The sequence below is a fragment of the Elgaria multicarinata genome, chromosome 2, assembly GCF_023053635.1.
Source record: "Elgaria multicarinata webbii isolate HBS135686 ecotype San Diego chromosome 2, rElgMul1.1.pri, whole genome shotgun sequence".
NCBI lineage: Eukaryota > Metazoa > Chordata > Lepidosauria > Squamata > Anguidae > Elgaria > Elgaria multicarinata.
In genome coordinates this window covers 21196202-21222685 of record NC_086172.1, presented here as the reverse complement: position 1 = coordinate 21222685, position 26484 = coordinate 21196202, and the positions used below count along the sequence as shown (strand labels likewise).

The following is a 26484-nucleotide window of genomic DNA, read 5'->3' as shown; positions in this document are numbered from 1 at the left end:
TGTGGGTGAAGCTGCTGGCACATAGTTATGATCAAAGCAATAGCAATATAAAACACAAAGAATTCAGAAAATTATGACAAGAAATCCACAAGCAATCAAATTGATCAGTCGTCCTCCTCCCCTATTTCTGAACCTTCATGATCGTGTCGGAACGATCAGATATATACTAGGGATGTGCTCCGCTCCGATTAGGAGCGTAGAAGCAGTAGCGGATTGGCCTGCTCCGCCTTACCCAGAGGCGGAGTAGGAGCGGACCGCGGACCCCCTAGAAGCAAGGCGAAGAGAAGCGGCCATTTTTCGGAGCTCCGAGTTCAGGCGGAGCGCTCCGGTCGCCATCTTGAAAACATTTCGCCATAGGATTGCATTGCGGCAAATAATCGCGCATAACTACGTTGTTTTTGAAGCTATCATTCTGAAAATTCTTGTGCACAGAGAGTCGTGGATGGGGGTCATTTTGAGACCACTCTCACCTCTCTGCATCGTACGGGTCACGGGCTATATTTTTGTGAAAATCGGGTCAACCGCGCGGCTCAAACTGCGTTTTCGGCTTTTCGCCCATAGGATTGCATTGAGGGAAAGAATCGGGGATAACTGGGGGGGGGTTTAAGCTATCATTCTGAAAATTCTTGTGCACAGAGAGTCGTGGATGGGGGTCATTTTGAGACCACTCTCAACTTTCTGCATCGTACGGGTCGCGGGCTATATTTTTGTGAAAATCGGGTCAACCGCGCGGCTCAAACTGCGTTTTCGGCTTTTCGCCCATAGGATTGCATTGAGGGAAAGAATCGGGGATAACTGGGGGGGGGGTTAAGCTATCATTCTGAAAATTCTTGTGCACAGAGAGTCGTGGATGGGGGTCATTTTGAGACCACTCTCAACTTTCTGCATCGTACGGGTCGCGGGCTAGAATTTTTTTAAAAATCGGCGGGAAAAATACCTTTTTCAAAGGGCTGAGGGGCAGAGTCAGCTCCCGGTCATGATGATCCCAAAGTTGGAGGAGGGCATAGGCAAAACAGGTAACTTGGGATTCTGGGAAACTTCTCTTTCTTCATCTGAACGGGCTTTTCCCCGTGTTTTTTAACACACCTCGCAGGGATGTTGTGTGTGGGATGCCCGATTTTCAAAAATTCGCCAAAAATCAGGGGATGATGGGATTGCTTTGAAACTTGGCGTGCGTGTGTATATCCCCATGAGGTGTCATGGTGCCAAACATGAGGTTTCTAACTTGAACAGAAAAAAAGTTGTATAATTTTTTAGCTTTCAATGCAAGCCTATGGGGGGGGGGAAACGGAGCTCCGGATCCGGATCCGGAGCTCCGGGCGGAGCGGAGCGGAAGTGGGCGGAGCGGGGGCGGGGCGGAGCGGCCCGATCCGAAAAATGGCGGATCTGCAAGTGAAGCGGAGCGGGGGGTCCGTGCACACCCCTAATATATACACACAGCATTCCTTCTGCAAGAGGTCTCAGTTACAGATTATAGGCGAAGCATAGCAGATCCGATTCCACACACACACACACCCCAGCCCATACATGAGAAACAACACCCTGCCCACCACTTGTGCTTCCTGTGCAAGCTCTGGTAGTTTGGTCTTTCAAGGACCACTGATGAAATGGTTATTTGCCGGAGGGGTGTGTGCGAACTTCTTCTTGCAAATACTTTCTTCCATCCACATTCGATAGTGTTCAGAAGGAGAGGAGGAGCCCAGGTAGCCATGTCCCAACTGAGGTTATGGCCCCTGGGCAAGGCCAGGGCCAGACTATTTTGTGCCCTAGGCAAGGTGACCTACTTTCACCCCACCCCCCACACCCCAAAAATGCCAACTTTGATTTTTAAGAACAGATGTTTCCTAGAAAAAAAAGAAGCACAAAACTTGGAACTGCTAAATTTATTTTAAAGTGCAAGAAATACGTCATGCCAATTTTAGCAAACAAATTGGAAAGGAACGTCTATGGGTTTAAAATGCATTATTTAATAGGAATATCACCTCCAAATCATCCCCCCCAACTCGCACACGCACACGCACACTCAGCATCATTCACTCCAAACAAACACACGCATGAACACATGTATTCACTCAAAGACCCCATGCACCCCATTCGCCCATACATTCTCTCTCTCTCTCTTCCAGGCATGTTCCGGAAGTCCGAACGTGGAGCCGCCCCACCCCCACCCCAGCGTCCCTGGCTTCGCTTCAGCTGGGCAGGTACGGGGTGCCATCTTGCCCGCCCAGGCCCAGCTGAATCCTCGGGCCGGGCCGGTTCACAGCCAACGCACGTGAGTGCTGCGCTGTACCCGGCACCCCTCTTAGCTTGGCGCTCTAGGCGGCCGCCTGAGTGGCCTCTATGGTAGCACTGGTCCTGCCCCTGGGGAACATACTTAATATCACATTCACTGTGACCCACCAAACATCAGTCTCATTTCAACCCCAACAGAAATGTCTCTCAGCTGGACGTCTTTGTTGACATCTCAGCAAGCCTCATCCCAGATGGATTCCAGTTTCATGTCCTTGGGGTCTAAAGCATTCATCAGGCTAGTGTTCAGTGGGAATGGGGCGGTGGAAATGCCCCTGTCAGCATGGGCTAGCATATGACTGCAAGCCCAATAGCCTTGTTCATTGTCTCTCTCAGTTTTCTGAGACATTTGGGCACCAGGCTGTGGTTTGGAAAGCCTGCTGCCAATCTCAGAAGAAACCAAAGGAAAACCCAGGATCACAAAGACAAACAGCTGGATGGATCGAAGCTTGGAGAGGTCACTTGCAGACCAGCCGTCTGCTCGAAGCACACAGAAGGTCACGCTGTCAAGCGGCTTGGTCTTGGCTTGTTTCTTGAAGCCATAGCCTAAGATCTCTGTGGGGCTGCAAGTTCACTTCCGAGTCATCCGTTGGCATGCTGGGGTGCAGCTTCCTTGGTCTGGCTACTGAACGGCGCCATTTCCAGGGGTGCTGTCACATAGCATCTGAGCTGCTTCATAGCGTGAATCCATGGGTCGATTCCAGGACCTGATGAATCATAGAATCATAGAATAGCAGAGTTGGAAGGGGCCTACAAGGCCATCAAGTCCAACCCCCTGCTCAATGCAGGAATCCACCCTAAAGCATCCCTGACAGATGGTTGTCCAGCTGCCTCTTGAAGGCCTCTAGTGTGGGAGAGTCCACAACTTCACCAGGCAACTGATTTCATTGTCGTACTGCTCTAACAGTCAGGAGGTTTTTCCTGATGTCCAGCTGGAATCTGGCTTCCTTTAACTTGAGCCTGTTATTCCGTGTCCTGCACTCTGGGAGGATCGAGAAGAGATCCTGGCCCTCCTCTGTGTGACAACCTTTCAAGTATTTGAAGAGTGCTCTCATGTCTCCCCTCAATCTTCTCTTCTCCAGGCTAAACATGCCCAGTTCTTTCAGTCTCTCCTCATTGTTTCCAGACCCCTGATCATCCTGGTTGAGGGCTTTTCCACTTCGGTTCCAGGTGTTGCTTCGCAAACTCAGCTTCCAGGTGTCAGGCAGGGCCCTCGGGTGACTTTGGATGCACTTTTGACCTGAAATGGAGTATTCTGAATACCATTAGTGCCCCCCTCTCCCAACACCCCATGAGGGAGTGAATCATTCCTGGGCACTGGGGATGTACCGGTGACAGGGCTGTCCCATCAGAGTTTCAAAGGGGAACAGCCCGTGCTTTCCCTGGGGTGGGGGCACGGTCCGAATCTGGAGGGCTTCAAATATTTCTGAACTTCCACACCTTCAACAAAGTAAAAGTGGAAAAAAATAAGTTTCACCAGCATATCATAGTAACAGTTAGATTTTGAACAATCTGTTGCATTTCAGCATATTCAAGAGGGAGGTACAAAAGGACCAATTTCAGAGCAATAATTTGACTGTCTTTAACTAGTGTCCCAGTTTGCTTGTTGGTGTGTGTTTCTCAGTATTTGCAAATACAATTATTGCTGTTCTTTTTTTTGGGGGGGGGGGTTATTTTTCAGATTATTGCTTTTTCTTCTTTTAGTTTTCTCAGGGCCGGTGCTATCATAGAGGCCACTCAGATGGCTGCCTAGAGCGCCAAGCTAAGAGGGGCACCAGGCACAGCACAGCACTTATGGGAGCCAGCCCGGCCTGAGGATTCAGCTGGGCCTGGGCGGGCAAAATGGCGCCCTGCGCCCGCCCAGCCAAAGCGAAGCCAGGGACGCTGGGGTGGGGGTGGGGCGGCTCCATGTTCAGACTTCCAGAACGCGCCCAGAAGAGAGAGAGAGAATGTATGGGTGAATGGGGTGCATGGGGTCTTTGAGTGAATGCGTGTGTTCATGCGTGTGTTTGTTTGCAGTGAGTGATGCTGACTGAGTGTGTGAGTTGGGGGGGGGATGATTTGGAGGTGATATTCCTATTAAATAATGCATTTTAGACCCATAGACGTTCCTTTCCAATTTGTTTGCTCTAATTGGCATGACGTATTTCTTGCACTTTAAAATAAATTTAGCAGTTTCAAGTTTTGTGCTTCTTATTTTTTCCAGGAAACATATGTTCTTAAAAATCAAAGTTGGCATTTTTTGGGATGGTGGTGAAAGTAGCTCACCTTGCCTAGGGCGCAAAATAGTCTGGCACCGGCCCTGAGTTTCCTTTATCTGCAGAGCTATTAGTTTTGACGTCAAGTTTTTTGAACTGACTATCTGGTTTCTGTTGGTAGAGCTTGCTAACGATGTCCCGTTACTGGCAAAGGAGACTTCCGTTCATGATAGCTGAGGCAGGAGAACAGATCAGAACAGTTCTGTTATACAACTCCCCCCCCCCTCCGCCCAGCGGGTCTGGGGCGGGGGGGGGGGGCGCTGGGGCTTGAAATAGTTCAGGCTGCATACTTTGGAAATAGCCAGTTTGTTTGTTTTTTGCACAGAGTAAGCAAGAGGCGATTGTCAGTGGTGCAAGAAGCATCATGCACAAACTAAAAGGTGGAAGTCTGACTGTCACAAGGCACCTCAACCAAGAGCGGATCTACACGTCGTACTGAAGGCGCTTGCGTGCGCCTCCAGTGCACCCCCAAAACGATTGTGTAGATCCTGCAGAAGAGATGGAGGAGGAGGAGGAGGAGGAGGAGGAGGCGGCGGCGGCCCCGCATCGCCCCTTGCGAGGAGGAACGGCTCCGAGTGATTGACATCATTGGAGCCTAGAGTGTCCTTGCCGCCGCTGCCCACCTCCCCGACGGCCTCCTGCTGCCGGCGAAAGAGCCACCCGGGGCGGAGAGCTCGGCAGAAGAAGCCTCCGTCCCGCCTTCCTCCAACTCTCCCGGTAAAGCCAGGTGCTCGAAACTAGCGCTTGGTCCAGGGGACCTGTGAGTTCTGCCAATTTAAGATTAATTTCCGGGGGCCCTGGGGCTTGGGCACTTGTGCTGGCACCCTGGTTTATAGGCTGGAAAAAAATGGGTTAGAAGGGGATAAGCTGATCCTGGAGCAGTAGCGAGCTGCCCTGTTAGAGACGGGCCCAGGCTGCGGAAGGACAGAAGGTGGTATTTGCCGGGTTTGCAGAGGCAAAAGCGGGGTGGGAACAGGATACAGAAATCCGGCCTGGGTCCTATCTGCTGTGGTTCCAAAAGTATGAAGCATAGCAGAGTTTGGGGGAACACTGGGCTGCTTCCCGCAGAAACAGGAGGAGAGGAAAGGCTCTGAGCCAGGAGGGAACGATTCTGGGGCTGCTGTACGCTCCCGGAGAGACTGGAGCAACAGCCAGCCGTGGGGAAGGGAGGGTGAGGCTGACAGAGGGAGGGGAAGCTGCAGGCAGCTGGGGCTTGGCAGGAAGCGGTTGTGCCGGCAGGGTTTCCTCAGAGGGATCAGTGGGGAGGCCATAGGGCGAAGCTGACTTTGCTGACCCACTGAGGGGTTTGGGGTGATCACAAGGAGCGGTACGCCAAAGTGTCTGGGATAATGGCAACTTGGATCTGGGATCCAAGCCTTAGCAGTTGTGTTTTTGGAAACTGCTACATTTGACCAGGGAGGTTAGGGGCATTCCCTGCAGGGGTAGAAAGTGTAGAGCAACCTTGAGCAACCGGCCAACTGCATTCTGATGACTCTTTATTAATGAAAGAGGGGAAGGGAGGGGTCTGGTGGTAGAGCCTTGAGTGCTTGGTGTACACTTTTCCCCCAGAAAGGGGGTCTTTTGATGGGGGAGTCTTTTGACCACCTCAACACCATGTGGCACCTGGGTGTGAAGACCAGGAGAATGGGGAACGGGACATGGCTTACCAGCAGCCTTCAATGGAATTGAAGTGGCCATGGAAGCTTCCTGCTAATGTTTTTAATTTTTGTGAACCGCCAGAGAGCTTCAGCTATTGGGCGGTATAAAAATGTAATAAATAAATAAATAAATAAATAATGTGATACATGCAACCTAGACATCAAGTGCCCAAGCTGCATTCCCTGCCGAGGATGGACTGTTATCTCCACCATCTGGACTTTCTTTGTCTAGATGGTGGAGATAACATAGGCAAAGATTTTACTGCTAGAAACCTGCCTTGAAATATTTAGCTACTAAGGGTCGTAATGGCCTCAGTGACATTGTGGTGTGGGTGTCCATCCGTCTGTCTGTACCATTTTTAAATCAAAATACACAGTGGCAAGTTTATTTTGATTCTGTTACTACGGAACGATTTGGCATTAATTGATTCTGTTACTACGGAACGATTTGGCATTAATTCCAAGCACTTCATGAGAACCAGCATTACGGGAATCATCACTAGATGTTTGGCTCTGGAGGCACTCAATAACCCTTTCTGTCCACTTTGATAGGTAGATCAGCATTCCTGTCAACTATTGTGATGGTGTTCCCTTCCTTGCTGCACTAAGGAGAGCCATTTATTTATTTATTTATTTATTTATTTATTTATTTATCTATCTACCTATCTGTAATATTTTAACCCACTCCTTGGCCAAAAAAAGGCTCTCGGAGAGGCTTAAAATCAATTAGCAAAGAAGACGGTCCCTGCCCTCTGGCTTACAATCTGAAAAAGACATGACACTCAAGGAAAAGGAACAACATGCAGAGCAGGAAAGAGAGAAATTATTGTCAACGGGGAAGGAAAGAGACCGAGCAGATGAAGCAGAAGCAAAGTAGATTCCCTGAGTGCAGCAAGAGATATTATCTCCGAAGGAAAACCATCTGTGGGAGTTCATGCTCCATTTGCCCAAAATGTTGCCTGGAATTGATGCAATCCTGACTGGCTTAATCAATGGAACAAATTGTGCTCCCCAGTCACCCACATGTATCATCCCAAGTAAATAAAGACTGTCCACTGTGAGTAAGAGAGGAGGATTTATCCTACTGTGTGAGGGTTTTATTGGCAGACAATCCTATTGGGCAAGTCAAGTCAGGAGAACATCGCAAGTACGCCCGGGGTGGTTTCTAGAATAAACAAGGAATCTAAAGGCGTGAGGAGAAAGTTTTTTAGAGTGAGTCTGACCATCTGCCTGAAGCCTAAGAATTCCTAACCAAATGAAAGGGGGGGGCATTAAGGGCCAGGAAATACCACTAAAAGGTAGTTAAATATTTAAGTTAATCATTACCCATTAGCCAAGGTACAGGTGGTTGCTACTTTTAACCCCAATTGGCTCAGGAATATGGCTGATCATATTTAAATCCCAGGAGAAATCCAAAGCAGACACCATGCACTCCCTGAAACAGTGAGGTGAAAAAGCCGGCGTCTAACAGTACACAGCACTCTTCTGGTGCAGTGTAATGATTAATGCAAGACATTTGGGAGACGTGGCTCTCGATGGAGCAGGCTAAACTACTGCCATGATTGAGCAGTGTGGACAGTAGCTGGTTGTGGCTATCTACATATGATATTGACTTGAATACAATAAGGCTGCAGTCCTAGACTACTGAGAAAACATGCAGAGGATTGTTCGGCATGTAGCTAATTTTACAATGTTTGTAAAATAATGCAACAGCCACCTCGCTGATGTGACTTTACAAGAAAAAGCGAAGTTGAATTCTTGTGTGTTCAACCCATGTCTGAAGATAGGTGGAAAAAATAACGAAAGAATCAAGTTATTGACTATCTATACTGCTTTTCACTCTAGAAAGGCTTTCGCAATTCCAGCTTCAGCCATTTCTTATTCCCAATGAATCTCTGCAAGAGATTTAAGCATTTGCCAAAATTCACCCAGTAAAGCATAATTGCTGGGCAGGAAGGGATTTCAATTTGTTCTCCTATGGTTGGACCCAGCTTTTGATTCACTGCATAATATCCATCTCACATGATTGTGTACTGATCAAAAAGTTGCAAGCGCTGAACAAGGGCTTTGCCTTCCTCTCACAGGGAAGTTGAAAGATGTGCAAATCCACCTTTCCTGGATGAAGCACCAACCTTTGCTAACCTGGCCGACAAGACCACATCACACCAGTCCTTTTCCAGCTTCATTGGCTGCCAGTCCAGGTCCGGGCCCAATTCAAAGTGCTGGTATTAACATTTAAAGCCCTAAACAGCTTGGGGGCAGGCTATCTGGAGGAACGCCTCCTCCCATATGTACCTGCCTGGACCCTAAGATCATCCTCAGGGGTCCTTCTCCGCGAGCCCCTGCCAAAGGAAGTGAGGCAGGTGGCTACCAGGAGGAGGGCCTTCTCTACTGTGGCACCCTGGCTGTGGAATGAGCTCCCTAAGGAGGTTCGCTTGGCACCTACATTATATGCTTTTAATAACCTTTTTAATCTCCCAGCATTTTAACAGTCTATAAATAAATTTTAACTTGGTGTTTTAAATTTGTAATTTTGCATTGCTGCTGTTTTTATCTGGTTGAGCTTTTATATTGTATTTTATATTATGGTTTTATACTGTTGTTTTATACGTTGAATGTTTTAAATTTTTGTGAACCGCCCAGAGAGCTCCGGCTATTGGGCGATATAGAAATGTAATAAATAAATAAATAAATAAACCTCTCTGCTTTCTTTTGAGGTAACGATTTCTTTTTTAGCCTCTTTAGTCGCCTAGAATGCCATTTTCATGATAAAAAGGTGGGATACAAATCAAGTTAAATCAAATCAATACATAAACAAATGTTTATGAGTGGAGCCTGGAACATTTTTTTTCAAGTGCTGTTCTGCGGGCGAGATACCTGCATGAGCAGACTGCAACACCTCCACTTCCTCTACAGCTATGACTTACATATTCAGGCATATCATCTGGTAGCCTTCCCATGTGTTATAGAAAAATGAGGTTCTTGATGTTTTTATTTAGGGTTCATAGATGCTCCTCAAAAAAGGAGCTGGTGTTGTATGGCGTACCACAAGGTGCCATCCTATCCCCAATGCTGTTTAACATCTACGTGAAACCGCTGGGAGAGATCATTCGGAGGCATGGAGCGGGGTGCTATCAGTTTGCAATGACACCCAAATATATTTCTGTATGCCTTCAATAACAGCATCAGCTAAGGATAGTGTGTCTCCTCTGAATGAATGCTTGGAGGCGGTAATGGGCTGGATGAGGAAAAACAAACTGAAGCTGAATCCAGACAAAACAGAGATGCTTGCTGTCAAGGGCTCTGACCTAGGTTTGGAGGTGTGTCAACCAGTTCTGGATGGGGCTACACTCCCCCTGGAAGACTGTGTTCGCAGTTTGGGGGTGCTCCTGGATCCGTCGCTCCAAATGACAGCCCAGATCGATGCGACGGCCAGGCGTGCCTACTATCAGCTTCAGCTGATACGCCAGCTGCGCCCCTTCTTAGAGTCAGAAGACCTAAAGACAGTAGTGCACGCGCTGGTAACCTCAAGGCTTGACTTCTGCAATGCGCTCTACATAGGGCTACCATTGTACCTAGTTCGGAAACTTCAACTAGTTCAAAATATGGCAGCCAGGTTGGTCACCGGTACACCTAGGGTTGAGCATATTACCCCAACATTAAAATCACTCCACTGGCTGCCAATTAGTTTCTGGGCAAAGTACAAAGTCTTGGTCATTACCTTTAAAGCCCTAAATGGTTTGAGTCCAAGTTACCTGCGGGATCGCCTTCTCCCATACAGTCTGCCCACTTCAGTCAGCCAAAACAAAGCTGACATCAGTTTCCCAGAGGACCTTTTCTTCTGTCGCCCCCGAACTGTGGAACGGCCTGCTGGAGGAGATTCATAAAATTAACTCTCTCTGTGATTTTAAGGCAGCTTTGAAGACTAGCCTTTTCTGGCAGGCCTACCCAGATCAATGTAAAATCAATAATTTTTAAGATGTGTTGATTCCTGTACTAATGTTGTTCCCTGCCTCAATCCAAAGGGAGAGGCGGGAAATAAATAAATAAATATTATTATTATTATTATTATTATTATTATTATTATTATTATTATTATCAAGCAAAACTTTTTTTAAAAGCTGCATAAGCAGCATTTCCTTCCATGGATACACTTTTAATACTGATTCATCTTCTTACTGAAGTGAACTCTCTTCTGTCTACAAGCAGGTATCAAGGATTCATTTTTCAAAACAACATTTAATTTTGAATTAGAAAGTGCTGCATATATTTTCAGTTTACAATGATTTTACATGTTTATTTTTGCAGATATTTCAAATGAGGCTGTCTTTGGCAAAAACAAGTGGAAATAATTTTATTAGAACAAATGAAATATTGGAAAAGATTTTGACAATTATCTTATAATCCACTCGCCAGGTCATCACTTACTGCACTGACCTGGGGAAAATCAAAGTCACAGTACTCTTACTTATAAAATGAGAATAATAATGGGTTGTATTGAGGGCAATAATAGGTGGTTTGTAAATTGAATAGCACATTAGAAATGGCATGCTAGAAATTCTTATTATCTGTTGGTGTTAGCCAAAGCAATGAATTATAATAGCTTGGGCAGTTGTTTTTTCAACATTTTTTTTTTTTTTAAAAAACTAGGCTATTAAGTTCTGAGGTTATTTATTATGGGAATGCAATGACATCAGAGAAATGTTTGTTCCTCTTTTGGTTTGTGGCGCAAGCCAGGCATTCTGGCATTCCCACCAGCCTAAACACTCTCCTTAATTTCTTTTTATTTTCTCCCTCTTCCCTCCCCATCCCCTTTTCCTTGTGTGTCATGTCTTTTTTAGAATGTAAGCCTGAGGGCAGGGACTGTCTTCTTTACTGATATATTGTAAACTGCGCCGAGAGCCTTTTGGCTGAGGTGCGGGATAAAAATACACTAAATAAATACAAATAAAATAAATTCTACCCGCTAAAGAATTCTGTGTAACTCTGCTAGCCCACTAAAAGCTACTGTACACATTTCATTTTTATCCATTAGGAACAACGCGAGCCTGCCAAAGGAAGTGAGGCAGGTGGCTACCAGGAGGAGGGCTTTCTCCGCTGTGGCACCCCGGCTGTGTAACAAGCTCCCCAGAGAGGTCCGCCTGGCACCTACACTGTACTCCTTTCGTTGCCAGCTGAAGACCTTTTTATTCTTTCAGTATTTTAACACTTAATTTGAACTTAAATTTAATTTTTTCTGCTCTAATTCTGTATTTTAATCTTATATCAATTTCTGCTGTGTGGTTGTGCTTTTTATACTGTATTTTGTATTTGTGTTTTTAGACTGTTGGTTGTTTTATTAAGGTTTTAATTTTTGTGAACCGCCCAGAGAGCTTTGGCTATTGGGCGGTATAAAAATGTAATAAACAAATAAACAAATAAACATGATAAGGATTCCCATGGAGATGTTGAAATTATGATGGTATTTTTACTAGATTTCTCTGGTGTCAGTGACAGTACACATATCAAGGACTATATTTGGTTCATACATAACATACCAGATGAATTGGCACAAAAAATTAGGAACTTGTACAGCCTGGTGGATACTGGGTTTCACTGTATATGACAATGACACATGGTTTCTAGTAATATATATATTAATCATGTTCTTATACTACATTAACCGACCAACCCAGTTGGTTTATTTGAGATTAAGAAAGTTGTGTAGATCTATGTCAAAATGTAATTTGCATAAACCATAGGTTCCAAATTAAAATTATGTTAAGGCTAGTAATCCTGGAGCAGCATTTTTTCATTATGTATTTTTGAGGGCGGAAATGTATTCTTATTACATGCTCACAAAGGGGAAAGATCATAATTCTGCAAAAGGATACTGTTGTTTTTATAGTTGTTTTTATGTTTTTGATGGTTTTAAATTTTGTATACTTTTTAATGTTCACCATTTTTAACTGTTGTAAACCGCCCAGAGAGCTTCGGCTATGGGGTGGTATATAAATGTAATAAATAATAATAATAATAATAATAATAATAATAATAATAACAACAACAACAACAACAACAATAATAATCTACTTTTCTTGATTTAGAAGATTTAGAATTGGATGCAGAATAACACATGATGGGCAGCCTGATCCTTTGTACGCTTACACAATTGATTTCAAAAGGGTATATCCCCAAATAGCACTGGAATCCGAGTCACATTTTGTGCCTGCCGAGCTTGGGTGTCTATTGTGACAGTTTTGTGTTTAATTTCCCTCTCATTTCACAATTCTTCCCTGCCCTGCCTCACCCCACCCAGCCAACTGTGTGATGCAATTTGATGAAGTGGACTCTGGTATACGAAAAAGTATGACATAAATGTAATAGCCTTTAAGATGCCGTAAGATTCTTTGCTCTTTTGATTTTTAAAAACTCTTTTTTATCAGTTCCAAAATCCACCGTTAGTCGGTTCCTTTATTTCGGACCAACCAAATATGCACAAATTGTGGGCAAGTTTTCAAGATCCCCGTTTCTCTTTATCAGGCAAAAAGTTACAGAAACAGATTGGGAGGTGGAAAAAAGCAAAATCTGTTCTCGGACTTTGGCATTTCTCTAATCGATGAGCCACCACTGTTGACATACCCATTGCTAAAATTGTCAGAGCTTTTTAAAATGTTTTATTTATTATTATTAATCCCAATAGGCCGATCAATAAAACCAGCTTTATATGTGTTTCTCTCCCATCCCCATTTAAATCCCAACCTTCCCTTTAACACTGCCCTAAAACTTTTCAAACTTGTTTAAAAACTTCGCTGTAGTCTTGCGAACCTTTTATATTCAACCACACATACTTCCATATTCCCAGCAAAAGAGAAACATTGGAGGAGGAAAGGAAACGGAGTGAGAGAGGAATATGGAACAGTGAGGGGTGGGCTTGACACAAGGGACACCAGATGGCCCTTAAGTGAGTCGGGAGTAAATAAACACTTGGGTGGGGTGTGTGTGTGTGTGACATTGCAAGCAGTATCCAGTCACAATTAAGCACATTTGAGACTGCAATTCCATACAAAGGTCCTTGGTAATACCTCCTAGTGAATGCAGTGGGGCTTCCAAGTAAGTAAACGTGTATAGAGGAGTTTGTTGCATATCCTATGGATCTCAACGAGAAGTTCATCATGTACGTCACTCTTTCCCCATTGGGGCTTAACAGCGCCTAACTTTGGCAGGATTGTGGTTCCCCTGGTGGATTCCTCCGATTGGAGGCCACCAAGGGAACAGCCTTCACGGTGGTAGCCCCCCCTGGTATGGAACTCCCTGCCTCTGGAGCTCAGGCAGGCGCCAACTTTGTATCCCTTTCAGCGCCTCCTGAAAACATCATTATTCCAGGAAGCCTTTCCTTAACCACCAGCCACGCTTCACGGTACATTTCGCTTCTTTTAAAACCTATTTTAAAGTGTTTTTTTATTCTTTTTTTTATTTTCTCTTGTACACCGCTCCCAAAATTTTCAATGGGGAGCGGTATATAAATGTTGCAAATAAATAAATGAAGTCTTTAGGAAGTGTTGAGCTTGAGCTTTCTTCGCAGCTTTCTTGCCGTCCCTGAAGGGACCCCATTCCCTGCACCGCACTGGAAGGTCTAGTGGTATCACAACAACCATCAGTCAGGGATGTTGTAGGGTGGGTTCCTGCATTGAGCAGGGGGTTGGACTCGATGGCCTTGTAGGCCCCTTCCAACTCTGCGGTTCTGTGATGCTTTGCTTCTTCCAGGCGACAGCCAGCCAGCCCCGCAGCTGGGTCTAGTGCGGGGAGCGCGTCCCGCGCAAACAGCATCTTTTGTTCGCGGTGGAATGCAACTCCCCGTGACGTCAGCGGCCCGCCCGGGCCAATAGGAGAGCCGCTGGCCCTGCCCAAAGGGGTGTCCCCGGGCAGCCCCTCCCCTCGCCTGCGATTCCTCCGCTTTCGCCTGGGCCGCCGGCGCGGGGGTCCCGTGGCGCCAGCGCCTCCATATAAGCCCCCTCGGCTCCGGCGCTCGGCCCTTCTCGCAGGCGGTGAGGTTTGCGCACGCCGAGCAGCAGCCGAGGCAGAAGCGCGGCAAGCGGACCTTGCGCGAGCAGCCCGACGAGCTGGCAGAGCGCAGCGCCGCTTTCTGCAAGCCCCGTGTCTTCCTCCCTCCCCCCTGCAGCTTTCCAAAGATGCCCAGCAGCAGCCCGTCGAGGCGGCTGTTCCTCTTGCTGCTGACCCTTTGCTTGGAGGCAGGGGTCTGGGGCACGCCACGCCGGACGGAAAAGACCAGGAGACAAGCCCAGCAGATGGTTCAACCCCCCTTGCCCGCCGGCCAGAGTAAGCGTGAGTGGGGCCGGGCTCCACAAGGGCTTGCCCGGAGAGGGGAGTGGGAGTGGGGAGGAGGGGGGCGCTGGAGGGATGGAGGTGTGGGGGGGAGCTCCGAACATGGACGCGCGACGAAGTCAAACTTTTGCAAGGGAGACAACACGCGCAACGGCCGCATCGAAAGTCCAAAAGATGAGAAAAAACGGGGCAAAAACATCCTCAAACCACTTGAGCGAATTCTAACGTGTTGGGACCCCACCCCACCCCTCAAGACGGTATCTCGCTGTTTAAATACATTTCTGCCTAAAACGTTTAAGCGGTGTAGAAGAATATCTTAAACGTGCCTAAGTGTGTCTTCTTTAACTTGTTCTTCCGACTCCGCCAAAGAAGTTTTAATGGGGGGGGGGGGTGTTTGGTGATTAAAGAAATTCTCAATTCTGGTGTTGTAAGCAAGGTACATGCATTTATATTGTATTGAGCTCTGATCAGCTCTTATGATATTGCTTGTGGCTGGGATTTTCAGGAATAATGGATGGTCCCTTAAAAGAAGGAACATCTGGCAGCCCTGTTGCTGCTTGGGTTGAGGTGTGAATTGATTTAGAAGTAGCCCAACTACTCCCCCTGCCCCATATTTTTCTATGGCTTTGTTTTCTTGCTGCTTAACATATGGAGAGTTCTAAATACTTGTCCTGGTTTACTTGGAAGAGGAAAATTAAAGGCGAGGAATCCCCTGGGAGATTGTCTTCTGCCCAAAGGAGTTGTGTGGAGAACATTTGCTAGAGAACTTCTAGTTAATACCTTCTAAAGTGGGAGGAAAAACTTTAGGCTGGAGTGGAAGAGATGGATAGTGACGGAAACCTTTTCTAGCACCCAACTCCGTTAAAGTGTGAAACGCTGGGGAAGTTATAGGGCGAGCTGATTTAACTGATGATTTGCTCACTGGCGTGGGTGGGGTGATGGGGGGGGTACTTATTAATCTATTACAGTTACATCTGCCATGGAGCTCAAGGTGGAATAGATAGGGTTTCCAGACGGTCTCCTGGTTAGGCCTGCTTAAGGCCAGACTGCTTAAGGCTGAAATCTTATTAGAGTGTAAATCTCATTGAATGCTGTTTACCTCTAAGGATGGCAAGGCTATCCTACCTAGAAGAGGGGGAGGCCTGCGTTCCAAGCCCTGCTGTCTTGCTCTGGCCAGGGCAGGAGGAGGCAAAGGCTTTTTCATGGGTGTTTTTTTTTAATTTCTGGGTAGATCTTGTTATTTCTCCTCCTGTTGAAATCAACGGAAGGGAAAAATGCCTGTATCACTTCAGGCTGCCATGATCCAAGGGTCGGTTGGAGAAATGAAGGGGTGTTAAATCCCATTCCCAGGCTGCCCCAGTCCTGGGAATGCCCCACTTCTGGGCCTTCATAGATTTAAATCACGTCTTCCATTTTGTAATTCGTATATTTCCTGAACAACAGTGCATACGAATTGGTTGCTATAACAAACAAACCATATTGTGACTAAGGGCGCAATCCTATGCCTGCTTAGACAGAAAAATGCCCTACAGCTCCATGCAGGGAGGCACTTATTCAGCCAAAACAGTATTTCTCCATGAAATGGAGAGTTATGGCCATGTTGTTTTGTTCATAGTCCTAAAAGTTCATAATTTGCCACAATAATAACTACAGAGGCAAGTGTGTGTGTGTGTTTTCAATTTGAGTGGAAAAGTAGTGTGTTTGGTAGAAGGTCGTGAATCAGGTTTTAAGAGAAAGTTATAGTTAGGCTATAATGTTTGTATCGCATGCATATTTCATTTTATACCAAGTTATTTGGGGAAAAAAAGTGACATTAAGATAAATAACCAATCTGATTTAAATCGGATTAAAACTGATTTTTAATTTCTAATAAAACATCACTGATTTTCATCCACACTGGGAAGTGGCAGGACTTTGCTTGGAAAACCAAAGTTGGAAGTGAGAATCCGTTCTCAGGACTTCCTTGGCAAGGACAGGCCTGCCGAGGAGCGAGCGCCAGCCTGTCTTTCTTTCTTTCGGATCCTTTGGAGTTTTTCCATTGACTTGCATTAAACCTTGGATCAGGCCTCCCAGCTGAACAATCTTTTCCATCTGTTAACTTGTTGCTCTAGAATTTGAAACCTCCAGTGGTTCAGTCCCTGTTCATTTAAAACATGGTGGAAAAGAGACGGACAGGACTGTTTTGAATTCAAGCCCAGTCCGGAATTTCATGCACCTTGAAACCTCCCTTTTCTCACGGAGATTTCAGGATGCAAAAGGAATGCAGGGTGTGGCGCTAATGTATATTCCATGCATGCCTTAGCTAACAGTTCCTCCCCCCCACCCCACCCCCCACTTTTCCTTGCTTGGAGAACCGCTGCTTGTGGTCTAGAGGAAGGAATGTAATTCAACTCTCCTGTTTCTTTCTCAGAGGGATGCTATGACAATGGGCAGCACTATCAGATCAACCAGCAGTGGGAACGCATTTACCTGGGGAACACTCTGGTCTGTACCTGCTACGGGGGCAGCAGAGGCTTCAACTGTGAAAGCAAGCCTGAGGGTAAGTTTAAGATGTCTTTTTATTGGCTTCTGAGGCAACTGGGCAGAAAAAAAGTGAGTTGGATATTTAGATGCATAGTACTACCCTGTTTCTAGGGCTCAGAAAAAGCAGCACACCCTCATAGAATCATAGAATAGCAGAGTTGGAAGGGACCTACAAGGCCATCGAGTCCAACCCCCTGCTCAATGCAGGAATCCACCCTAAAGCATCCCCGACTGATGGTTGTCCAGCTGCCTCTTGAAGGCCTCTAGTGTGGGAGAGCCCACAACCTCCCTAGGTAACTGATTCCACCGTCGCACTGCTCTAACAGTTAGGAAGTTTTTCCGGATGTCCAGCCGGAATCTGGCTTCCTTTAACTTGAGCCCGTGATTCCGTGTCCTGCACTCTGGGATGATCGAGAAGAGATCCTGGCCCTCCTCTGTGTGACAACCTTTGAAGTATTTGAAGAGTGCTATCATGTCTCCCCTCAATCTTCTCTTCTCCAGGTTAAACATGCCCAGTTCTTTCAGTCTCTCTTCATAGGGCTTTGTTTCCAGACCCCTGATCATCCTGGTTGCCCTCCTCTGAACACGCTCCAGCTTGTCTGTGTCCTTCTTGAATTGTGGAGCCCAGAACAGGACACAATACTCTAGATGAGGCCTAACCAGGGCCGAATATTTCAGCTTTCCATAACCTGGTGCCCCCCCCATGAGTTGGACTTTCCCAGCCAGCCTTGGCCATGTATGGAAGGACCCCAAAAGGACAGAAACAAGCTAGAAGGAACTTTAGGGAAAGTGGTGCAGTGTTAAAAGAATATGGAATATACGGCAAAAAAGTAAAAGCAAACCATCTCAGGCATGCTTATTTTGGAGAAAAGAGTGGAGCGGGGCGGGGGAGATAACGTTAATAAACCAGTCAAGAAGGAGGATGTCTCCTAGAGCCATAGAGGGATGATGAGCAACACTGGGTTCCAGCCATAAAGCAGATTATAACAGTGCAATCCCATATTTGTGTACTCAGAAGTAAGCCCCACTGAGTTCAATGGGACCTACTGCCAGGCAAAGTGTGTATAGGGTTGCAGGCTTATAGTGTAATCCTATTCAGATCTACTCTGAAGTAAGCCACTTACTCTTAGGTAAGTGGTTGCAGCATAGGTTGGATATCATTCATGAGATCTTCCTAACTATACATTTGATTGGGAAATAGAAAAGAAAAGTTGCACAAGGAAGTTATATATCAACTCTTTTGCAATTTTTAAGAGAAACAGGGCAGTACAAATAATGCATGCGAAGGATGAATTCCTGCTGTTGCAAGATACCTAGCAAAAGTTACTTTTAAAGTATGACTAGATTTATTATTATTATTAATAATAATAATAAGTAGACATCTACCCTGCTTTTTAGTATTAAAACTTCATAAAGCAGATTACAACATACTTTAAAATACAAAATAAACCATAAAACAATATTCTGTGTGTATATAATTAAAATCAGATAGGAACTGCTAATAAAGCCTCATTTTTTTAAAGAAAAATGGTTAATTGGTTTTTGTTGGTTTTTTTTAAAAAATTGTACAATACAAACCATGAATTTCTTCTACCTTCCTCCCTATTCCTTTCTCTTCCAAGTTTTCTCAAACCCTCTTCATATAGCCCCATACTTAGAAAGCTAGCACAGAATACTAAAATTAACTAAATTCAGTCTGGAATAAAGAAGTATTTTAAAATCTTCCTAAAGGGCAGCAGGTGTATATGTTCCTAAAGAACATATACACCTCCTGGGGAGAATGTTTCAGACATGTTGGGCCACCACAGAAAAGGCCCTGTCCCTGGTCCTTGCCAATCTTACGGCTGTTACTGTTGGGCCAGAGAGTAGGGCCTCAGATGCCGAACCTAACGCTCAGGCAGGTTTGTACAGGTGCAGGCAGCCCTTGGTCTCAATGCATTTCGAAGCTGATCATAATATGATCTGGTTTAATGCTAAGAGAGGTCTGGGGCTTACTATTTGATTCAAATAAATATGTGACCTTCAGCTTTCCTCACCCTTAGTTCTGTATTGCTTGGTCATATGCAGCTCTACTGTCTGCCATTTTTCCTGTTTTCCTCCCTCCTCAAGACTCTCCACTCTTCTTTTCACTCCTTTATACAATTCCAGACTGTTTTCCTTGCCCTGCTCCCTGCTCCCTGCTTCCGTTGGCCTGCTGTCTTCTCAGCCTCCCCACTTCTGCTTTCCTTTGCCATACTTCTACTCTTCCTATCGTCCGTGCTCTAGGAGCTGAGCAGCTACACCAGTGTTGGGCCAGAAATCCTTCTGCCCACTTTTCCTTCTAGTTTAGCCAATCACTGCCATAGGCACCGTTAGTGCATCACAATATGACTTATGGGGATATTGAAAAATCTACAAACGGCATATTCTACTATGGTGACACCCTCTTTCTTCCTCACTCAGCGGAAGAAACCTGCTTTGACAAGTACACTGGAGCTAACTACCGAGTAGGGGAAACGTATGAGCGACCGAAGGACTCCATGATATGGGACTGCACTTGCATTGGAGCTGGCCGTGGTAGAATTAGCTGCACTATTGCAAGTATGTACTGGAGAAGTGCTTTACAGAGATGCTTAGAGGAGGTGCTCAATGGCTACAGTTGATGCTTGTGCTTCACCATTTACCTATTACACAAGTCAATGGTTTTCTGTCACAGAATGGTGGCAACAGGATATAAGGAATTTTGTCAAGGGCAAAGTTCACAGTTCAGCCAGGAACATGTGAGCCCTAAAGAGAAGCAACAATATAGCCTCTGTAGATAACGTTTGTTTTACTCTTCACAAGAATATCTGAACATACAGTGTTATTTATAATTATATTTATTTATTGCATTTCTATACCGCCCAATAGCCAAAGCTCTCTGAGCGGTTCACAAAATTAAGACCGTTCAAAGTATAAAACAACAGTATAAAGCCATAATGTAAAATACAACATAAAAGCACAACCGAGATAAAAGCAGCAGCAATGCAAAAATACAAATTTAAAATACAAATTTAAAACAAATTAATTTATAGACTGTTAAAATACTGGGAGAATAAAAAGGTCTTCACCTGGCATCTAAAAGAATATAGTGTAGGTGCCAGGTGAACCTCCTTAGGGAGCTCGTTCCACAGCCGGGGTGCTACAGCAGAGAAGGCCCTCCTCCTGGTAGCCACCTGCCTCACTTCCTTTGGCAGGGGCTCACGGAGAAGGACCCCTGTGGATGATCTTAAGATCCAGGCAGGTACATATGGGAGGAGGCGTTCTTTCAGATAGCCTGGCCCCAAGCCATATGAACAGAAGCAACTGGACTTTCTAATAACTTAGATTTTATACATAAAGGTGTATCTCAACAACTCAAAGTGAAGACTAAATTTGTGGAAGAGCCTCTGTTTTCAGGGATTCACCTGCTGCAGGAGGTAATGACTTCTTTCCACTGAAGGTGCATAAGCATTTTTTCTCTTGAGTTTCATTTCCATGCAGTGGAATTTGAACCCTAAACTTAAAGTAACTACAAAGGCAGAGAAGTTTTACTGGCAATAATTGTGGTGAACTCTACCACAAATGAAAGGCGTGCCAGATTAATTGATGCCGACATAGGTTGTAAGCAAAGGGCACTCCTGCAGTTACAGGAAAAAACCACATTTTGGCCATGAGACGTTATGTTGTATTAAGTGATGCTTATTCTCAATGCCCATGGTGAAAACTGCTCAGATTCTCTCTGGGAAGGGACCTTCTTGTAGGGTCCTTTAGGGATTGGCTGCTTTAGATAGCCACTTACATTGTGAAGATGTATCTGTTCTTGAAGGCACCTGAATTGGATAAAAGAGTCTATGAGGTTGTTGATCTGATGCTCTTTTACATGGAGAACAGCCATAGTTCAGAGGCAGAGCATGTGCTTCTCATGTAGATGCTTCAGATTCAATCGCTTGCTGTTAGAAGGATCTCAGGCAGCGAGACAGGAGAAAACCTTCTTAAATCCTGTTGATGCCAGTCAGAATAGACAATTCTAGGCTAGATGGGCCAATAGTGTAGCTGGGTATAAAGCAGTGTCCTATGTTCATTTTCCACAGACCGCTGTCATGAAGGAGGTCAGTCCTACAAGATTGGCGATACCTGGCGCAGGCCTCATGAGACGGGTGGCTACATGTTAGAATGTGTGTGTCTTGGCAATGGAAAGGGCGAATGGACTTGCAAGCCAGTTGGTATGTATTGGTTTGGCTTTCATGTATCTGAGAGATCAGAAATGCTGGGCGGTTCATTTTCAATTGATGGAGCTCTTTATGATAATGGCTTGGAGTAAACATTGGGCTTTTGATCCTTTGTGACGTGGTTCGCTGGAGTCTCATACACACACACACACACAGAGACAAATATGTAGTATTGCTTTTTGGGGGAAGACTGCTAGTTTGAGTAGATTCTAATGTGCTTAACTATATGGAAAGAGTAGCTGGCATAACAGTTAGGTCTAGTTCTCAAACTGTGTCTGAAATGTACCCCTTAAAACTACAGGTGCGGTTTTACTTGACTGAATGCTCCTTCATACAAGAAACAAATCCATCCACATTAAAAACAAACAAAAAACTAGCATGACCAAGAGTTCTAACTAAGGCTGTTGCTAGACGAGGGTTTAGCCCGGGCTGAAACCTGGGCTCACCCCTGTGCGTACAGACGACGCACAGGGGATCCCAGGGTCAGGCCGGGCTAAACCCTCCCTTGACCCGGGATAACCGGATCCACTTTTGGCCCGGTTTTGGCTGAGCCCTGGGCTGCGGAAAGTCTAGCAGGTTTTGTGGGTTTTCCCAGCTACACAGCTTACTCGCGAGTAGCTGGGAGAAGCTGGGCCCATTGGGCTGGGGGCGAGGGAATTGCGGGGGGGGAGAGATGGGGGCCGGGGGGGCGAGCGAGTGGGGGGAGTGGGGGCATCAGACATTGTGGGGGGGAATTGGGGGAAGGGGGAGCGGGGAACCCTTTAATATATTTTTTTTCCTTTAATATTTTTTTAAAAGCCTTACTTTTTCGTTGGTGTGCTCCTGCGCACATGGCCCCTTTAATTTTTTTTAAAATGGCCAACGTGACTTTCCCTTACCCCGTTGCATGTTACGTCTAGCTAGGGGCGATGGCCCACGACTTCCCACCGGATTACCAGGTAGGTCTAGCAAGGCCCTAAGCCTTCTTCCTGCCATTTCGTTTTCTTGTTCAGGGCAAGAACTTTTTGTATGAAGTATTCAGTCATGTGATTGCCACACTTGTTGTCTGAAGTGGTACGTTCCAGAAACAAGTTCACTACCTCAGTAAGAACTAGATCTGATCGTTGGTGTTTTATTATTTTTATTTTCAACATTGGTTTGCCACCCCATAATGTAACATTCTCTGGGTGGCTTACAAAAAGTACGCATAAAAAATCGATTCAGATAGAGAATAGGAAGTAAGACCATAAAATCAACAAGTAACAAAACTCACTGATTTTAAAACTGACTACATGTGCCTAGCAGACTTCCGCATGATTTTTTTTCACCCATCTCATTTATTAGTGCATTTGCAAAGGAAATTATGGAAGCGATTCCTTCCCTCCCTTCCTTCCCACCATTAAAAAATCTCATTTCATCTTTCCGTAATGCAATTCTGTCAATAAAGTAAGATTATCTTGTCTTTCAAAATCAATTTGCTATAGCTGAGAGGTGCTATGATAATACTGCTGGGACTTCCTATGTGGTTGGAGAGATCTGGGAGAAGCCCTATCAAGGCTGGATGATGGTGGATTGCACTTGCTTAGGAGAAGGCAGCGGACGCATTACCTGCACCTCCAGAAGTGAGTATCACGGCAGAGCAATAGCTTGGCACATGCATGGATTATGCATTCTGTCACTGTTCTTGTCCCCAGGATGAAGCATGGCACACAAAGGCTGCAATTCTATGCACACACTTACTTGGGAGTAAGCCATATTGAACATGCTGGGAAGGGCTTCTAAATGCTATACCAACAGTCAAAGATTGTGCTATACCAACTGTTCATGTTTATTTGGGAGTGTGTCCTGTGGTTCCTACTCCGAAATTAATGTGCATAGGACTGCAGCATGCTTCTGAGGTATCCTATTCTTGTGATCATTGTTTGGTTGTTGTTGCTGTTCTATGACACATTCTTGCTGTAATTATTTCCTTGGTCATGTCTCTTGGGGCTTTGCTAGACGAGGGGTTTAGCCTGGGCTGATACCCAGGATCGCCCCTGTGCGTCCAGATGATGCACAGGGGATCCCGGGTTTAGGCAGGGGTCAACCCTCACTTGCCCCGGGGTAATGGGCTCCACTTGTAGCCTGGTATTTTCGCAGTCCTGGGCTCAGCCTGGGACTGGGGAAGGTCTAGTCAGTTCTGCGGCTTTTCCCAGCTACGCAGCTTACTCGCGTATAGCTGGGAGAAGCCGCGCACAGGGCATGGGGAGAAATCATGTCTGGAAGGGGGAGATCAGGGGCAGGGAGAGCGGGGAAACCTTTTTTTAAAAAAAACACTCACCTTTGTCGATCGTGCGCTCCTGCGCACCCAGCCCTTTAAAAATGGAGGAAAAAAATGGCGGATGTGACGGGGCTTTTCTTTAGTCCGTCGCATCTGACGTGTAGACTGGAGCGACAGCCCGCGTTAGTTGCAGCGTGGGCTTCCCCCTGCTCCCGACCGGACTTTCGGGTAGGTCTAGCAAAGGCCTAGGTTTGTCCTGCTTCATGCGCTACATGCTGGGAGCAGGTGTCCCATATTCTCTAGCAACTATTCTAGGAATATGAAAAAGGTCACATTTGATCGGGCTGTAACTAGCCGTTTTCTCTTTGAGAAGATGGAGATATATCTGTGAACTTCAGAAGCAGCTGAATGCTGGCTCCCGGGGTCACTCAGGACCATCTGCAGATGATTCAGTGCAACCTTCCCCAACCTGGTGCCCTTCAAATTTGTTTGACTACAAATTCTATCATCCCTGGCCATATGATGGGAGTTGTTGTCCAACATATTTGGAGGGCACCAGGTAAACTGCTACATAGTGGTAGTGCTACGTAAATTGGTTTTACGTAGAAACAGAAACAAAGCACTTGCATAACAATAGTGGTAAAAGAGTTGATTGATTTGACTTTATTGGAATTTACTCTCAAGACACTGGGTTGGTTACCTGTGAACCAAATCCCTCCCCCCCCCCAATACTCTCCAGGTGGCATGGAGCTCCCCCTAGACAATTTGGACAGAGCACAGGGAGCTACAGTGGGGAGGAGGGGAGGGGATACTTCCCTTCTTAAAGTTTAATTATCCTAGGATCCAAACCCAATTTTGGGTGAGTTGCCCTGTGCTCCATCCCTCAGGTGGTCCCCTTGACCGTCCAGAGAGGCTTTTGGGGGAGTGGTCACAGGTGACTGCAGAGGGGCACGTGGAGGGGATGGGAAACCATCTGTCAGGTATGCTTTAGGGTGGATTCCTGCATTGAGCAGGGGGTTGGACTTGATGGCCTTATAGCCCCCTTCCAACTCTACAATTCTATGAAACTTTCCATCCATGTTGATTTGAGATGTTCACTGTTGCTTTCTAGTCTTCTTGTGTGTTGGAGTGAACCACAGATATAGATAACAGAACCATGTATGTAGATATAAAGCATTTTTATTCTGGAATTTGAACCAACAAAACCTTACAGGAAAAGCTTCCTAACCGTAAAAGTGAGATCGCTGAAAATTGTTTTATCTGACTTGAGAAACATCTGGCCTTTTAACCCTTTAAGTAGATTTTAAACCTTTAGAAAGCAGTAGAAATCAAGTTCTTTAGCTTTTAATTGATATTTCTGCCTTGAGATACCAAGTTGCTGGCTATTTTTGTAACATACTCAATAGGTTTATATAGCCTAAACCCTCAAAGTAGGTTTGAAATTAAACTTTAAAGCCAAAAAGGCAACATTTTGTTTATAATTTCACTCTGACCTGAAACGTGTAGTGGAAAAATAGAGATTAGCGTCAAATGGGAGAGATATATACTCACAATGTTTTCAAGTGCTCGGGGAAGGGCAGGATGAGAAGATTTGATACTGATCATGTGTTTCATCACATGGTTCAGAAGTCAACTGACGGATATTCCCATAATTTCCTAAATGTTAATGAACTGTATCCTGCGAATCTAAAATGAAAATTGTGGATGTAATACAACCAATGGTAGATAAAGGCCATAGCTAGACCTAAGTTTTATCCCTGGATCGTCCAGGGGTTAAACCTGTTCATCTAGGTGGCACACAGGGGATCCAGCGCTCAGGCAGGGGCGAACCCTGGATGATCCCAGGATAAACCTTAGGTCTATATGTAGCCAAAGAATGGGTAATGATTAATGATGTGGCTCTTTAAGAGTGCACAAGTTTTATAGTGTTGCCCCATAAATTATTCCAACTGCCCTGGGAAGTACTAACTTAAACATATTGTTCCCTGGGGGTGATAGTCACTTGCTGATGGCATTTATTTGCTCATGGGTGGATTGTCTATGCCCATCACCTTATTTGTGTACTAGATCTTGTCTACATTATTACAGAGTTGATCCACCACCCACAATGCCTCAGGCTGATTGAGGGCACACTTACTTAACACACCCCCTTAGAAACCTTCCTGGGTCCTGTGCATTCCTTTAGGTCTACCTCATGGAGTCCTCCCATCCAGTTCTTCTGTACTCTTTCTTCCACAGTTGAGAATTCCCTCTGATTAAGGCTGCAGTCTTTAGCCCTCTTATGAGGGAGAAAGACCTGCCAAGTTCAGTATCACGTACATCTGAGAAAACAGGGTGGTTCCATTTAAGTTTTTCTAGCATTTTTACAAAGTGTGTGGTTGCTGGCACGTAAGGATGGAGATCCCCTTGTATGGATGGGCACATCTTTTAGCTAGTCAGAAGAAGAAGCCACTAGGTTTTATTCCCATGTAAGCTGGTTCCCAGCTTTGAATGTTTTGAAAAGTATTTTCTCACCGTGCCCATTCACAGACACACACACACACACACACACACACACACACACACACACACTGTTCGAAGCCGCAGACCAGTTTCCTGGCAAACCCACAGTATTCCATCAATTTGATCTCATGGCTTTCTCAAGTATTTACCACATGTTAGCTTTTGTGGCCAAAGTGCAACAGCTGAGTAACCATTTCGAGTGATTCAGAAGTCGCCTTCTACCAGAGCCTATGAGAAGAGATGAGAGAAATGCCCAAAGTCCAACATCTCTAGGGGAGAGGACACGCCATGCAACTTTGTGTCTCAGTGTGGGCTTATTTCTCAGTCTGGCACAGGACAGGAAGAACTTTAGTCATGTTATTTCATTTTCCAGGAAGGCTGTGTGAACGGTGTAGGGGGATCTCAGGGGCTGGTTGCATGAAGAAGCACAGGGTGGTGTGGTGATAATGTGTGCATGAGGT

The 26484-nt window shown here is 45.5% G+C and overlaps 1 protein-coding gene across 4 annotated transcripts in view; it reads left to right on the top strand.

Moving 5' to 3' along the window:
- Nucleotides 1-14249: 14249 nt before the first annotated feature.
- The window catches only part of FN1 (fibronectin 1), a 93762-nt gene continuing 81527 nt past the window's right edge, over nucleotides 14250-26484 (top strand). For 2 of the 4 annotated variants that reach the window (XM_063116097.1, XM_063116096.1), the window contains exons 1-5: nucleotides 14251-14524; nucleotides 16941-17069; nucleotides 19496-19633; nucleotides 21145-21276; nucleotides 22746-22883. In XM_063116097.1, the coding sequence (XP_062972167.1) occupies nucleotides 14377-14524; nucleotides 16941-17069; nucleotides 19496-19633; nucleotides 21145-21276; nucleotides 22746-22883 (685 nt within the window). In that variant the 5' untranslated portion in view covers nucleotides 14251-14376. Of the gene's footprint in view, nucleotides 14525-16940; nucleotides 17070-19495; nucleotides 19634-21144; nucleotides 21277-22745; nucleotides 22884-26484 lie in introns of all 4 variants that reach the window. The other 2 variants (XM_063116099.1, XM_063116098.1) reach the window with 2 other exon arrangements.